At 45.7% G+C, this 17,060-nt stretch overlaps 1 protein-coding gene and 1 non-coding gene across 2 annotated transcripts in view; one reads left to right on the top strand and one right to left on the bottom strand.

The window, feature by feature from the left end:
• Nucleotides 1-17,060, top strand: part of LOC137650123 (protein maelstrom homolog) — a 418,726-nt gene that overhangs the window by 335,315 nt on the left and 66,351 nt on the right. The window contains exon 7 of the mRNA XM_068383256.1: nucleotides 9,254-9,442. Within this exon, the coding sequence (XP_068239357.1) occupies nucleotides 9,254-9,442 (189 nt within the window). The remainder of the gene's footprint in view (nucleotides 1-9,253; nucleotides 9,443-17,060) is intronic.
• Nucleotides 2,354-2,559, bottom strand: LOC137650310 (small nucleolar RNA U3). Its single transcript, XR_011045955.1, has one exon. It is a non-coding gene; the product is annotated as a small nucleolar RNA U3 (small nucleolar RNA).

Genomic DNA, 17,060 nt, shown 5'->3' with positions numbered 1-17,060 from the left:
CATATAAGGAGATATTCCTGAAAAATGTGTAAAATAATAGATTAATTTATCCTTGCATATGACTAGAAAAACCCGAGTTAGCTGTTTTACTCAGCGCAGGTCACCTGGTCATCGTTCCAACATATCCTAATCATTGTAGGCTGCTTTAGATTGTTTACTTTGATATTTATTCAATATTTGTATTATAAACATGGCATTCCCTCCTACCACCTATACTAATTGTGGGATATATTTAGTTTTGAAGTTTTTGTTCTATTGTCAACTGTAAAGGAACAAGGTACTTGAATTGGCAGACAAGGAAAGTCTGTATAGTCAGATCTTGTCAGATAGGGGTCTCTTATTCCACTTAGGAAATAATTTGTTGGTTTTGAAGTCCACTGTCAAATCTCTTGGTATTTTAAAGGATTATCAAATTCAGTAAAGTTGGGCATTGATAGGGATTCATAGATATGTAAACATTGTAGTTATATTATTTGGGCTATGCTACAGACATTAAAGTATACTCTAATGAGTTTAAGATAAGTTGCAAAGATTTTTCTTCAAAAGCTTAATTTGTGTATAATGTTCGGCTCTCTAATTATAGGCTAGGATATAATTCTTCAAAAATCAATTATTACCAGAGTATGGATGCCATGTTATTAATGGTATGAGTATCTTGAATAAGGTATAAACTGGATTTTGAGCAAAGTGAAAAATCTACTTTTGGGTGAGATATCCATGTCGTCCTGATGGAAGGTTCCTTTAGGTAGCTTTTTAAGGGAAATTTGCTACAGTGATACTCCCAGAGAATTAACCATAGGTCTCCAGAATTGTAACTCCTGGCGCTAGTATCCTTAATATATCTTTAAGGATATCGCATAATATCAGGGGACGTGTTTTTTGATACGACACATAGCAATCTTCACCTCAAACAGATTTAACTCTTTGAGGGGGAAGAGTGGTGAACGAAAGGGGAGCCGTTATCAAGGTACCCGGTGGACCTCCTCTCCATACTATTACGGCCCATCATTCCTAATTTGCATTTAAGCTGGAATAGCCACAAATAGAGTTGTTTCTGGTGGGGTCATATAAGAAAGAAGGGTGGGCCCTTCAGGATGACATGGCTATCTCACCCAAAAATAGATTTTTCGCTTTGCTCAAAATCGGATTTTTGGGCTCGGATGGAAGCTTACCAGAGAATTAACGTGAAAGTACTATAGCTGTGGGTTTGTATAAGTGCCTTCTACCTAGAATGTGGTCCTTATCTGGTCTTTTAGACCTGTATATGACATTACCGTTATCTGTCATTTCCACTAAGCTTGGAACTGGCTTAGAGCTTTCTGCCCCCTGCAGGGAAAGTGTCGACTTCGATAGTAAGGATTCAAGGCTTGATTTTCCGTAAGGACGGAAGGTAATACTAAGAGATTACCTTTCACATACCTTGGAAATGTGTACTCTGATTTCAAGTTGGGCCCCTCTAGGGTTTGATTAAAACTCTTGTATGATTTATTCGTTTGTAACTGAGATAGCAGCCATAAGACGTTTAGTATTTCTACCTTGCAACTAGACTATCAAATGTAGTTACAATAGGGTATGAATCTGATTCAGCGTTGAAAATACATCAGGGTCCATATTTTCTCTTGTCGAAAAAATGTATAATTTCATTGAAATGATGCCACTCAATGGAGATGTGAAACCAAGTCTGACTGACTTGTACAGATTTTGGGAATGCATGAACACCGAGATGCAACATTCACTCGGCACTGGTGTTATTGGTCAGATATGCACCTATATGGAACAGTGTGTTAATCATGGTTGTGATTTGCACTCGAGGGTAAATGTACCCCTGCACCCGATGCACTGGAAAGTCCCAAAGCAGTTCACTGTTCATCGCAGCTCTAGACGACGGGTTTTATAACACTACCCGCCGCCACCACGTGTTTTTTTTTCATATACTTGCTTCGTATAGTGTCTGTAAAAGACACTTGATGATCTCCACTCAGTGTATGAGTGGAGTCTTCTAAAGCCCCTGTGTTGGAAGAAGTCCAACGAAGAAGCAACTTTCCTTGGATCGTGACCAGCGGGTGAGCTGTCTGGATCCGCTCTGTGAATAAGTAAGTGAGCTTTGCTCTCAGTTGTCTTATGATAGAATTGATCCTGAAGTTTCGCCTCGGAAGAGCTGTCCCTCCTTGAAGTCTGAAGTTCTACGAAGATAGACCTTAAGACACTTTACTGGGCGTAGAGGGACATCTTCCTTCAGTGGGCAGATTCTCCAAGGAATTAGTGGGCAGCTCGTTCTTGGCAAGAAAGGTAGGATCAGGAAAAAAAGGTTCAGTTGTAGGATCAGGAAAAAAAAGGTTTAGTTCTCCTGGCAACCACTCGGTTTGTGACCTCCTCCTCAACTCAAGGGCGAGCCCATGAGGGAACGGTCTTGAATGCTCAGGAATAAGTAAATACTCAAGAGCTGCTTCCCGCTCAGAAAAGGACACTCAACCTCGTCACCGTGGTTGAACTCGTTCCGAGTTTTGGACTTAAACTCGTCAGTCACACTATAGAATTGATCCTATGTAGTATGATCATATCTAGGAACTGAATATGGCCTACATTTCTGATAAGACCAATATTTCACAAACTTTAGCCCCTGAGGCCATTGCAAACAGAAAGTGACTTCTGTGTTGGATTCTTTAGAGTACAATCCTCATTGTTTAGGTTCGAAGCATAGTGTAAGACTTTGTCCAACGACCATGTGATGGGCTTTGGAGGGGTTGCCGGATTGAGTCTAGCGCATGCTTTTGGACCTTATTGGAGATTTCGCTTGTGAGGTCCACCTCAAAGGCGTATAGAAGAGGTCTAGCTAGGGCCGACTTACACGCAGTTATCGTAGTGGAAGCCAGGCCGTGTTCAAGTAGGTAGATCAAGAAAGAGACAAAAATGTATTGAAATTTCTGTTGGTCTCCTTGTTCTCACAAAGGAAACCTACCTCTTCCAAGACGATTCATATTGTCTCCTAGTTGAACTTGACTTGTACTATTTGATGAAGTCAATTTTGTCCTTTGAGATCCCAAACCTTTTCTTGGCTGCTAGGGCGAGAAAATCATGATGTAGGTTGTTGGTTCTCAAGGATGAAGTGTAAACAGTCGACCTCTGAACCAGTTGGGATAAAACTGGGTTCGGCAGAAGAAAACTTCAGTTTCAATCCTAGAACTAGAGGGAACCAATTGCTTCTAGGCCATTTGTGGTCCACTACTGCAGCTGTTCCTCCGAAGGATCCTAGCTTGTCGAGGACTTTTAGCAGAAGATTGGTTGGTGGAAACGGGTAGATCCGATTCCATCTGTTCCAGTCGAGAGACATGGCGTCTATCGCTTCTGCTTGAGAGTCCTCGTAAGGGGCTACATAACGAGAAGTCTGCGTCTAGGGACTATTGTTTCTATTGGCTTTTGCCTGGATAGAGCATCTGCCGTCACATTGCGGAACCCTTGAAGGTGAACTGCTGATAAATGCCATCTTCTCTTCCTTGCCAGGCGGAAGATGGCTAACATCACGTGATTAATGTAAGGTGATCTCAAGCCTTGTCGATTTAGACATTTTACTATCACTTCATTGTCCAGGTCCAGTCTGATATGGACTGCTCTGTGAGGGGATAGTCTCTTCAACATCAGGAAGACTGCCATAGCCTCCAAGATGTTGATGTGAAAAGTTTTAAACTGATGCGACCAATTCCCTTGCACTTTCCTTAATTGTGAATGGCCTCCCCATCTTCCAGGGAGGTGTCAGTGTGTATTACCACTGATGTTTGTGGTGGTTGCAAGAGAATTGTCCGTGCTAGGCTCTTAGCTGTTGACCACGGCCTTATAGAGTGCGCAATTGGGTCGGGGTCAACCTTTGTTGATCTCTTCGAGCGTTTGATGTGTATCTTTTCCAGACTTCTGACACATCTTTTAGCTGTGCTTTTAGCACCGGGTCTGTCACTGCTGCGAACTGGAGAGAGCCCAATACTCTTTCCTGTTGGTGTCTTGAAATCCTCGTGTTGGATTAGTCTCTTGACAGATGCCGCTATCTCTCTCCTTTTTTAATGGAATGGAGAGGTGGTGTGACTGCAAGTTCCAATGGATTCCTAACCATTGAAGCTTCTGAGCTGGAGAAAGGAGAGACTTTTTGCGATTGATCTTGAACCCCAGGTGTTCCAGGAACTGGATCACCTTTGCGGCCATTTGCAGTTTGCAGTCAAGTAGTATTGGATGCTGCCCACACCAGCCAATCGTCCAGGTATGCTACTTCGTGTACTCCTTCGGAGTGTAGTTGCTGGACGATTGTGTCCATTAGCTTTGTGAATACCCTTAGGGCTATGTTTAGTCCAAAGGGCATGGCTGTGAAGACATATTTTGTCTTCTGTAGCCTGAATCCTAGGTAGGAGGAGAAGGGGCGACTGACTGGTAGGTGCCAGTAAGCATCTGCCAGGTCTATTGAGACTGTGTATGCCCCTTTTGGTAGAAGGGTTCTTATGTGTTGCAATGTAAGCATCCGGAACTTGTTGTTCTCGATGAACTTGATTGGAGACAAGTCTAGAATGACAGAGTTTCTCCGAGTCTTTCTTGGGAACACAAAACAGCCTTCCCTGGAATTTTGATGAACTTCGCTTTTCTTATTACCTTCTTGTTCAAGAGTTCTTGAGGTATATTCTTTCAACAAGGGGGTGGAGTGTTGGAAGAATTCTGGAAAAGGGGGTGGATATTTCCATTTCCAACGAAGTCCATTCGTAATTAGGCTGTGGGCCCAGGGATTGAAGGTCTGCCTCTTACCTGGAACCTCTCATTGTTTAGAGGTTCCTGAGGACTTGTTTCCGTGACCGCGTCCTCCTCCACCCTTTATGGGGTTTCTGGAGGATCCTCTTTTTGGGCCCTTTTGTATGACCGAAAGGTGGTCGTGTTCCTCTCAAAACCTGGTTTAAATACAAGTGACTGAGCCACCAGCTGCTGATTTACCATCTGGAAGGTGGTTTGCTGCTGGGCTACCATTTGAGGCACTGTGGCCGTGGTCACGGCCGGAAGATGTGCAGGTCTACATGGTCTCTTTGGCTGGGGACCACTGTCTAAGGAAGATTTCCTTTTTGAAGACATGCCCCACTTTGGAGAAGGTTTCTATTCTCCGTGGCAGCTTTGGCAATAACTTCTGGGATCAATTCTTGTGGGAAAAGGTCTCTGCCCCCGATGGATGATGAGGTCAGTTTTCTGGGTTCGTATTTTACTGTTGCTGTGGCAAACACATGCTCTCTAAAGGTCCTCCTTGACCTGACAAAGGCATATAAGTCCTACACAAGGGTATCCATGCGGGACTTAGCTAAGACCATGTACATGTCTGGGGCATTAGTTAGGCCTGCACACGTTTCCAGGCAGTTCTGATGAGACAAGGAAGCGGCAAGTCTTTCTTTTGTCTCCTATTCCCTTCTCAAAAGATGGTCTGGCAACTTTGGAAGGTTCTCATTAAACTGCTGGCCTGCTATCTCCTGATCCAACTTTGAGACGGAGAAGGTTAGATGTACCTCTTTCCACTTCTCCTCACAGGTGAGCATGGCTAGAGATAATGGTTTACATTTCTCTTGAACTGGGCAGGGTTTGCCTTCTTCGACTGCTTTCAGGACACAGTCAAGGGCTTTCACCGAAAAGGGGAAAGCTGTGGAGGAAGGAGCAATGAAGGATGGGTGTTTCTTGCTCGATGCTGAGACTTTAAAGTTGGTATATCCGGCTCTTTTCAGGGTCTTGGTCAGGATGGCTTGTGCCTTGTCATGTTCAAAAACAATAACTTCCTTGGGTACTGTCTCCTCGCGGGATACAGGCTCATCTCGCAGTTCCACGTAGCAATCTGGGTACGCTGAAAAGCTGGGGCAGAATTGAAGATCTAAAAGGGGTTTGGCCCCCAACTTCTCGGTGATATAAAGCTTCCCATTCATCAAGGGCATGTGCTCCGTATACCTCCGGGGGTTGGTTTCGTAGCAGTGAGGGAGGTCAGATACTTGAAGGGGCTTAGCAAAGCCCCTGGAAGCACCAGGGCATTTCCTTTCTTGCACCTCTCTCGTCTCTTTGAGATCTTGCTTTATCTCTTCTTGTTCCTTCTGGAACACTGCCAACATCTCCTGGATCGACACTAGGAGCGCCTCGCTCCTGTCGACCTGTGTAGTCGGTTGGGGATTTCGGGCTGAAGAGGTTGATGGCATAGGTTGATATACCGTCACAGTGAACTGAGGGTCCTCAGTCACCGTCGAAACGGATCCTTCTTCCTCCGTTGGTGGTTGAACCACTTCTCCAGGGCCTTTTTGCAATAGGTCCGGTTCAGTGTCAGTGGACACCTCCGACATCCGTTCTTGATGGATGTCCATGCCTTCAAGTGCCTTATTGATGTTCACGTCCATTTTCATTTGAATGAAGGGAGGCTGGACCTGTTCCTGGGGCACTACCACACTGGATTGCGCCTTAGGGAACATAAGGCACCTAATAGATTCATTAGGTATGTAAGGTCCTGGATAGTTCTTCTGGAACCCTCTTACCCACCTACGAAGAGTTTCCCTCGCTATATCCCTTGCCTCTGTGGTGGCAGGGATATCTTCTCCAAAGCCGTTGGTCAGCAAGGTCGAGCAGTTGGAGCAACCCTTCGGGTCCCAGTATCTCAGGATTCCAGATACGATGCAGCAGGGGACATGAGACCTGCACATCGTATGCCCACAAAAGTCCTTACTCTTGTGATTGCAGGACACAACTGCACACGTCCCCATTGGCTCCTCCTGTAAAGGTAAAAAGGTGAAATGAGTACACAGTTGTTTATATCATTGATATAAATACATCCTTTTAATAGTAATAAGAAAGACGCATATGTGTTTCCTCTCCTGGCAATCGCTGAGACCTCCGTCAATATTAATATTTAAATTCCCTATAAGGGAGAATACAAGGTGGAACGACTCCCATACGTAGAGCCGGAGTTAGTGAATATTTATACTAACTTCTCCACCTGTAGAATATTAATACTGAACGGTGTTTATAAGTGTTCCGATGATCTAAAGATTCATCAGGATGTTGAGGGATTACTTCAACCTCAACATGTTATGGGGTCCCAACAATAGACTGTGATAAGATACACCGAGTATGTTAGAAATACTTGTACTACTGTATTGTTGTATACTGCAGTTTTACCAACTACTGTATTGTTATATACTATAATTTTACCGGTATACTACTGGGGTGAGGCTAGTACCTAGTGGCACTAACTGATAGAGAGAAAGAAGGGAAAGGAGGATCTCCTATTATTATGGGTTAGCACAATAATTGGAAGTGTAGGAGGGCTACTGCTGCCTACTGTCTCCTTGCCAGAATGAGAGTTCTAATGGAAGGGGAGGAATGCATCTGATTCTAGCTTCCATCGATCCACAACTTTTGCCGCCGACTGTACTGCCAGTTGCAAGGGTTGTGGATGGCAGGCCAAGAGAGTGCTGAAGAATTCTTAACAGTAAGTTGGGTTTCCCACCGGCAGCCGTCAGGGCTGGCTCAGTCTTTCCCCTCAGGGCATTCACCTCCGGTGAAGGAAGAACATAAGGAGGAAATGGCCGAGGCGGCAACCTAACCGCTGCTGGTAGGGTCCTGGCCGGCAACGTAGTCAACCCGCAAGCCGGGATGACTGTCAGAATACCAGTGAAAGAATGCTGTGACGGCTAGGCTGACACTAAAGGACAGAGGGGGAGGGAAAAGGGTCTTATAGTTTACAGGGGAGAAAGGCGGCGACAGGTATGCTGCCTACTTTCGGCTGTAAACTAAGGAAGCATGGCTTCCTGTGCCGACAACGTCGTGGGCGGCAGAGAAACAAAGATTCCCCTGTCGGCGACATTGTCGGCTGTAAGATGTGTTTTAAAGTTTACAAGGGAGAAAGGCGGCGGCAGGTATTCCGCCTACTTTCAGCTGTAAACTAAGGAAGCATGGCTTCCTGTGCCAATAACTTTGTGGGCAGCAGAGGAACAAAGATTCCCCTGTCGGCGACATTGTCGGCTGCAAGACAATACACCTTGAGTTACCGTCTTACTTCAAAGTCGGGATATTCAACGGCAAAGAAGACAGACAGTGTAAGACTGTCCAAGTCAAGCCGAAGTTGCTTACTCGATGGCGATGACGAAAGATAAGGTTTGCCGCTTGTAATGGTGGCGGCTCAGGGAGGGAGAAAGAGTTTATCCTCTTTTCGCTGAAAGAGAAAAGTATCGAACCATATCCATAAATTCTAGGGGATATATATCCTGATCCGAATTAATAGGGAACGATACGATGATATTAAACAATGGGAATTACTTTACGAACATATACAGAACGAGTTAGGCTAACCTAACTCCGGTGGAGACCGCTACCAAGGTTGGTACCACCGAGGTCCCCGGTGATACTAAAAAAAAGGTAAAGTTACATATCGGAAGAGGAATGATTAAATAGTATGCAATATCTTCACTAGTATAATTTGCCTAACTAGCTAGAAAAAAAATTTTATAGCCAAATACCGGGAGTGTCGCATTACTGACTAAATATAATGTATTTATCACGAGTGACAGCAGTCTCAAAATGGCTGCCTCCGGTGTCGGCTACGCTCAACCAAACAACTTAAATTATACGAATTTAACTGTGAGAAGGGAGCCTTAAAATTATACACAGGAAAGATTAGATACTCAACTTTCCAGAGGATGAAGATGCTGAAGATTGCATGATAATATTCCAAAATCCGTAACGAACACTGGGAATTGTGGGAGTGCACTTAGCTTAAATGCCACAGATTAAAGGAATTATGGGTCGTAATAGTACGAAGAGAAGGTCCACCGGGTACCTTGATAACGGCTCCCCTTTTGTTCGCCACTCTCCCCCTCAAAAAGTTAAATATATTCGGGGTGAAGATTGCTATTTGTCATATCAAAAAATTCGTCCCCTGATATTATGCGATATCCTTAAAGATATATTAAGGATACTCGCGCCAGGAGTTACAATTCTGGAGATCTATGGTTAATTCTCTGGGAGTATCACTGTAGCAAATATCCCTTAGAAAGCTACCTAAAGGAACCTTCCATCAGGATGACATGGCCGAGCCCAAAAAAAATTCTTGACAATAGTTCTTAAAATTTTCCTCTGTAGGGCTGAGAGTACTAAAAAGACTTTCATGACTCATTCCTACAGTAATGTAGTATTCTATTTGTGTTGTAAAAGAACTCAAGTCTTTTCACATTATTTTACATTATCCTTAATTTTTTTTTTTTTTTTTCAGTGGCATTCCATACATCAGAAAGATGCGGGAAAATACTGCACTCTTTCATGTGCTCGCCGATGGGTGTTTAATATGTGTGATCATATAAATATTACTAGTACTTTTGGCATTGAACCAATAGAAGGAAAGCATTTACCAAGAAAATATCACCCAGAAGCAACTTTAATAGATGGTCCTAGACCTGTAGAGGTAAGAATTTATCTTTAATCAGAATCAGTAATAAAGGAATGCTCTCGAGTACATCTCACTGAAGTTGGAAGTGTTTTCTGGTAACATTGAAATTCTTTATTTATTCCTATGCAGATACAAACTTCCGAGTCATTTATATGGGGTTTATTCCCAAGTTTATTTACTCCCCCCCCCAAAAAAAAAGAAAAGGTACCTCATTGGTAGCTGTTGATGGAAGGAATCGTTGAGCTACAACACTCCAAGATTTTCTACAAGATTTTGTGGGTTCATTATATGTGTATGTATAATAAATAAATATATATATATATATATATATATATATATATATATATATATATATATATATATATATATATATATTTGGGCTCAGGCCATGTCGTCGTGATGGAAGTTCCTTCGATGGTAGCTTCCTAGGTATATTTGACTACAGTGATATATCCCAGAGAATTTACCAAAGGTATCCAGAATTCTAACTCCTGAAGTGAATATCCCTTATAATCTTTCAAAGGGATATCGTGTAATATCAGAGGACGTATTCTTGACACGTCTCATGGCTATCTACGCCCCCAACAGAGCTTTCACTTCGAGGGGAAAGAGAGGCAAGAATAAGAAGAGTTGTTCCAGAGACATCGCTCTCGACGCTCCCTACTGCTCTGCAAATAGTGCGCCAATCCGCCACCACGAGGCGCCACCGTCATTCTTTCTATCGTAGCTTCGTTTGACCGCTGTTTTCCCCGTTCTGTCTTGCTATTTTGGATTACTTTGGACGCTATGATGTCTTCCCCCAGCCTCATCAGCTTCTGGAAAGTTAAGTAATATCTATATCTTGTGTAAATGTAAGCTCTTGCCAGTTTTGCTTTTCGATTGAGATCGTAATTAACGTAACAAGAGCTGTTGCCAGCCGGATGGCGTTACGAACGCTGTCATTTTTTCTGTTCATTTAGTTAGCCAGAACGACCCTTTCCCGGCATTATACGCTTTAGTAACTTTAGTTATTTAGAATTTTAGCTAGGGATTCTTATATTATGTCATTGTTGTCATGGATTTGGCTATTTATGAACGAGCCTCACGAGTACTAGGCTTCCTAGCCTAGGTACCTACACACTTCATGCATGATATAACCTTCCTGGTAAAGTTTTATTGAAGGACAGGCAATATTTTACACATTTATATTACTTATTTATGCTTTCCTCTTCCAAGATAGTATACAGAGAGTTTCGGTGAACGATTCTCAATGCTCCTAGGCTAATGACTAGCCTAAGGGCTTTAGTATACTTTCTTACATGTCCCCATTGCTCTTGTATTCCTTTTAAGGGGAGACTGACACCTATACCTTTTAAGTCGATACTAATCTCCTAGGAGATTTAAGAGTAATCCCCCTTCCCTCTGATTAGCCTAGGCTATTCTCAGTTTTCTTTGCTGTGAACAGAGTTCTGGCAAAGTTTTACTGAGACATTCCGTTTTCTTTCTCCTAACCACCGAGTCGGTTTTGAGTTCAGAACGGGACATCAGAGTATCAGTCTGTGTTAGGCATCTCCCTGTCTTGGTGAAATGACTTCCCATGTCAGGTTTAGCTGTTCTTTCAGGAGGCTAGACCTCCCTAGGCCATACTTGGGGGTTTTGTATGACAATTCCCCCTTCCTTGGCCTAGCAGACAGTCCTGTGCTGGTAGACCCTAGACCGAAGAAAGGATTTCTTCACTGTCTTAGGTCTCTGGTACGAGATTCTGCTCTCCTGTGAGATGGTGTCCTACGGACACCTTCTCCCTTGCCTAACCCAACCTGGGGAAATGATTTCCCCTACCTGAGGTTACTTCATGAGACCAGAATCCTTTAGGTTAGGTAGTGTCTTCGGGCATTACCTTCCCTGTAGAACACCTAACCCCTCCCCTCTATCTCTTTCGTGTTGAATGATCCAACACCCTCCTGGCCGTCGTTCTACATTGACCCTAGGGTTCTTGTAGGACTGGCCTGAGGTTCCCCGTCTGCCGCCGGCTAGGCCGGCTGCCGGCAGGTACCCTCATATTCTTTAGAGTGTTCTTCAGTCCTCCCTTGGACTGCCTTCCATAGCTCTTATGACTGGGGTATGGTTGGGTGGAAGCTCAAAATTAATTTCCCCTTCCATTTGAACCCTCATTCTGGATGCAGGCCGGCAAGGCTGAGCCCTTGCTTTCCTCCATCCTCTCTTTCTCTCTTACTTTCGTACTGGGCCATGTCCTTTGTCTGCCGGCCGGCAGTTGCCCTGCCGCTGCCTGTTGGGAACATAGTTGACCGACAACCCAAAGACAATGGACATTCCGGGACCGACTGCCAGCTGCTGAGTTGCCGGCCGGCAGCCGGCCACCCATACCTGGTCATCTGCCGCCGACTGCCGCCGGGTCCCCTTGATGGAAGGATCCTCGGCTGCCGGCCGGCAGATATGCCGCTGCCGGCAGTTGGCAGAGCCGCCGCCCCCGGCAGAGACCACCGGCAGCCGGCAGCCGTTGCCGGCGGTCTATCACACAATTTTATGAAGACAATAATTGCCTTCAATAGCCCAGAATAGGCCGGCATGTGCCGGCTTGCCTGGCAGACGCCGGCAGGCCCGGCAGATGCCGGCAGGCCTGACAGGACTGGCAACTTGTTACCAAACAGTCAGTGCTGTAGCCCAAAGTTTTTCCAACCTACAAGGTGCTTCTTGGGCAGCCTATTGTGATCCATTATTGTCCTTAATCCTCAATATTGAAACTGGAAGATTGTGTCAAGAGACACTTTATATCAAAAGATATCATCTTCCTCTATCAATATTGGAGGAGGTCATAACAATTGGCTGGACAGGAGACACATGTAGGTGTCTTTCCTATTTATAGCTTACCCTATCCAAGCTAATATAAAATATATGTATGCTGAAATTTGAGAATTTCACCGAATACTTATAGACTTTTCCTTTCTTTACAGGAGGAGCATCCCGAGTGCGGGAATAGTTTTTGCAGAGTCCGCATTAGGAACTTCTGCAGCCACGACATGTGCAGGGCCCATGCTCGCTGCGCAGTCACCAAGGGGGCTCTCAAGTACTGAGACCCACAGGTATGTACCAGTTTGTGAAAAACTGGTAAAAGAGGCTTTTGATGATCAAAAGTCCACTGAGTCAAGGGACGCAGCAAGGGAAATGCTGCGTAAATGGGTTAGAGGTTTTTCAGGAGAACACTTCTGGCCCATACCTTCCTAACGAAAGGATGAGGGTTTGTCTTTTCCCTAGGGCATCTTCAGATGAAGTTATTCCCCAGGCTCAACCTGAGATTCCCCTGGTTCAGATTCCGTTAGAATCTGAAGTCTTGGATGCCTTAGAGAGCATCCAGCTAGAAGACAACATGTCAGTTGTCTCAGAGGAGACCGAGAACAATCTCCTAGTGGAGGAATTGGATCAGGCGGATGACGTTCCACCTGAGACAGAAACTGAGAAAGCCGAAACTATTTCGGTGTCATCGGCCACAATGAATGAGCCGGTGCCTTCGACCTCCTCCACTGCACCCCAACTAGATTCGATCACGAGTACGTTGCACTCGTTGCTATGCATGGTGCAGGACATCCAAAAGAAATCGTCCGAGGAGGCCTCTCTTCGGACTGAGATGCATCAACTAGTTGCGACACGTTTGGCCCCGAAGAAGCTTAACGTTAAAGATATCCCTGCCTTCTCTGACGTTAACCCCTGGAGGTACGCAGAGCACATGTCCATGTCGGGGGGGAAGATCTTCCTCTCAGAGAAACTGGTCACCGTCCCAGTGGAGGAAATTGAGTTCTGGCCCAGCGAAGGGGCCTACCCGGATTCCTATGTCCATCTCAGGACGGAACCCGCATCCAAAGAGGAAACAGAGCCGAAGGAAACCATTGTCCTTGAATTCTCTAAGGGTCAGGCCTTACACAACACCACCTTAAAAGAGGGCCTTTACTAGCTCTAAGGTGCCGGCTCTCAGCAAGAAGCACCCGTCCTTCATTGCTGATCCTAAACGTGCCTTTCCCTTTATGGACAAAGGGCTCAAGGCAGCCTTAAAGGCAGTTGAGGCAGGGAAACCATGCCCTACACTGGAAGAGTGTAGACCCTTCTCCCTTGCCTTCCCATCAGACGATGCGGACTGGAAGGATGTGCACAACACCTTCACAGTTGGGAAGCTGGAGGCAGATATTGCCGGACGACAGTTCGGCGAAGACCTCCCCAATCTGTCGGACTTTCTCCTGCATAGGGAACAGGAGACGAAAGAACGTCTTGCTGCTTCCTTGTCTCTGCAGACTGGTCTGGAGACAATGACAAGCATTCCAGATACCCCGGACATGTACATGGTCTTCGCCAAAGCCCATCTGGCGACTGTGACAAAAGACCTGTACAACTTTATTAAAGCCCAAAGGGCTTGCAGAGAGTTCGTGTTCGCCTCGGCTGCGGTGAGACACGAACCAAGGAAGCTGATAGCTTCTAACATCTGTAGAAAAGACCTCTTCCCAAGCAAAGTGGTCAAAGAGGTTGTGGACAAAGCTGCCACTGAAAATAGAAATCTTCTTTCTAAATGGGGCTTGTCCTCTAAAAGAAAATCTTCAGCTGACGAGGGTCCCTAGCCGAAGAATAGACCAAAACGACCTAAAGTGCCCTCTCGGCCTAAGCAATAGCAACAGCTTTCCGTGGCCATGGTGTCCCAGACGGTGGCACAATCACTCACCACTTTCCAACTGGTGCCCCAAACACTGGCGACTCAGTCACCAGTTTTCACCCCAGTGTTTGAAAGGCAGTCTACGACCTTTCGGCTGAAGTCTCGAGGTTCTTTTCGAGGCTCCTCCAGACGCCCCTCCAGAGGTAGGGGCAACAAGGGTGGACGTGGCCAAGGAGGTAAATCCTCCACCCTGCACTCAAAGTGAGATGCTACCGGTAGGAGGGAGACTTCTTCCGGGATCGTTGGACCTTTGATCCCTGGGCTCACAGCCTAATCAAGAACGGACTAGGGTGGAGTTGGAGCTCAACTCTACCAACCTTCCCTCAATTCTTCCAACACTCAACCCCCATATTGGAAGAATATGTTCAGGAACTCTTGAACAAAAGAGTTATAAGGAAGGCAAAGTCTGTCAGATTCCAAGAAAGGCTATTTTGTGTTCCGAAGGACTCTGAAAATCTCAGAGTAATTCTGGACTTGTCACCACTCAACAAGTTCATAGTAAACTACAAGTTCAAAATGCTGACGCTTCAACACATCAGGACCCTGTTGCCTAAACGGGCATACACAGTCTCCATAGACATGACGGATGCGTACTGGCATGTTCCGATCAGCCGTCAAGTTTCCCCCTACCTTGGATTCAAACTACAAAGAAGACAGTATGTCTTCAGAGCCATGCCCTTCGGACTGAACATAGCTCCAAGGGTATTCACCAAGCTTGCGAATGCAGTCATTCATCAACTACGCCTAAAGGGAATCCAGGTGGTAGCCTACCTGGACGACTGGCTGGTGTGGGCAGCATCCAAAGAAGAGTGCAGACAAGCCTCCAAGGAAGAGATCCAGTTCCTGGAACACTTGGGGTTCAAGATCAACTTGGAAAAATCTCGGCTGTCTCCAGCTCAAAAGTTTCAGTGGCTAGGCGTCCACTGCAACTTGCAGTCGCACTGCCTTTCCATTCCATCAAAGAAAAGGAAAGAGATAGCAGGATCTGTCAGAAGCCTTCTTCGGTCCGCAAGGATATCAAGAAGGCAACAGGAGAGAGTGTTGGGGTCTCTCCAGTTCGCCTCAGTGACAGATCCAGTATTGAGAGCACAATTAAAAGATGCATCAGGAGTCTGGAGAAAATACGCATCAAACGCTCGAAGAGATCTACAAAGACCGATACCAAATCGTCTGCGATCCCTACTCAAGCCATGGTCGGAGGCCAAAAACCTAAAGAACAAGGTTCCCTTACAACCACCCCCACCGTCAGTCACCGTTCACACGGCTGCCTCAAAGGAAGGTTGGGGAGATCACTCTCATCATCGGATAGTCCAAGGAACCTGGTCTCCCCTCTTCAAAACCTTCCACATCAATTTTCTGGAAGCCATGGCAGTTTTTCTTTCCCTAAAGAAACTGAAACTCCGCTGCTCAATCCACATCCATCTGGTTCTAGACAGCGAAGTCATAATGAGATGCCTAAACCGACAGGGCTCGAGATCGCCTCACATAAATCAAGTGATACTAGCCATCCTCCGCCTAGCGGAGAAGAGGAGATGGCACTTGTCAGCAGTTCACCTTCAAGGGTTCCGCAGTGTGACAGCAGGCGCTCTATCCAAGTCCAAACTGATAGTCAGAATGGTCCCTAGACGCAAGATCGTTCTCCTTTATCTTACGCAAAGTCCCAGGACTGCAGATAGACCTCATCGCAACGAGCGACAACAAGAAGCTACCCCGGTACGTAGCCCCGTACGAGGATCCTCTAGCGGAAGCAATGGATGCGATGTCCATAGATTGGAACAGATGGTCCAAGATCTACCTATTCCCTCCAACCAACCTTCTGCTGAAAGTCCTCGACAAACTGAGATCCTTTCGGGGGACGGCAGCAATAGTGGCCCACAAGTGGCCCAACAGCGTTTGGTTCCCCCTGGTAACGGAACTACGCCTGAAACTGATCCCGTTGCCGGACCCAGTTCTGAATCAGCAAGTGCAGAAATTGACTGTCTCAGCTTCATCAGTGAAAACCCAGAACCTTCATCTCATGATTTTCTCGCCTTAGCCGTCTAGAAGAATACAAGTCAGAGTCAACAAGAAGACAATACGAGTCTTCCTGGAAGAAATGGGTGGCCTTTGTCAAGGCGAAGAAACCTTAGGAGATTTCTACGGACTTCTGTTTGTCCTTCTTCATCCATCTCCATGAACAAGGTTTAGCAGCCAATACGATTACTACATGGAAATCCACCCTGGCCAGACCAATACTTTACGCCTTCCAGGTAGACTTTTCCAACGAAATCTTCAACAAGATCCCTTAAGCCTGCGCTAAACTTCGGCCCGCAGCTCCTCCTAAGCCCATTTCATGTTCTTTGGACAATGTACTTCATTTAGCATCAACCCTGAACAATGAGGATTGCTCACTGAAAGACTTGACTCAGAAGGTGATATTCTTATTTGCACTAGCCTCGGGAGCCAGGGTTAGCGAATTAGTGGCCCTCTCGAGGGATGATGGCCACATTCAGTTCACAGACAATGGAGAATTGTACCTCTTTCCGGACCCGACGTTTCTCGCCAAGAACGAGCTGCCCACTAAGAGATGGGGTCCCTGGAGAATCTGCCCTCTGAAGGAAGAAGCATCTCTATATCCAGTGGAATGCCTAAAGGTCTATCTTCGTAGAACTTCAGACTTTAAGGGAGGTCAGCTTTTCAGGGGAGAGACTTCTGGTTCAACATTATCCTTGAAACAGATAAGGGCGAAAATCACCTACTTCATTCGCAGAGCGGATCCAGACAGTACACCTTCAGGTCATGATCCGAGGAAGGTTGCCTCGTCTCTGAATTTCTTCCAAGCAGTGTCGTTTGAAAGTCTTCGTGCTTATACTGGATGGAAGTCCTCGAGGGTCTTCTTCAAGCACTACGTGAAGCAATTACAAGAAATTAAGTTTCATGTGGTGGCGGCGGGCAGTGTGA

This window comes from Palaemon carinicauda, chromosome 11 (genome assembly GCF_036898095.1).
Source record: "Palaemon carinicauda isolate YSFRI2023 chromosome 11, ASM3689809v2, whole genome shotgun sequence".
NCBI classification, from domain to species: domain Eukaryota; kingdom Metazoa; phylum Arthropoda; class Malacostraca; order Decapoda; family Palaemonidae; genus Palaemon; species Palaemon carinicauda.
The sequence above is the reverse complement of the archived record's forward strand: the minus strand, read 5'-3'. Positions and strand labels throughout refer to the sequence as shown.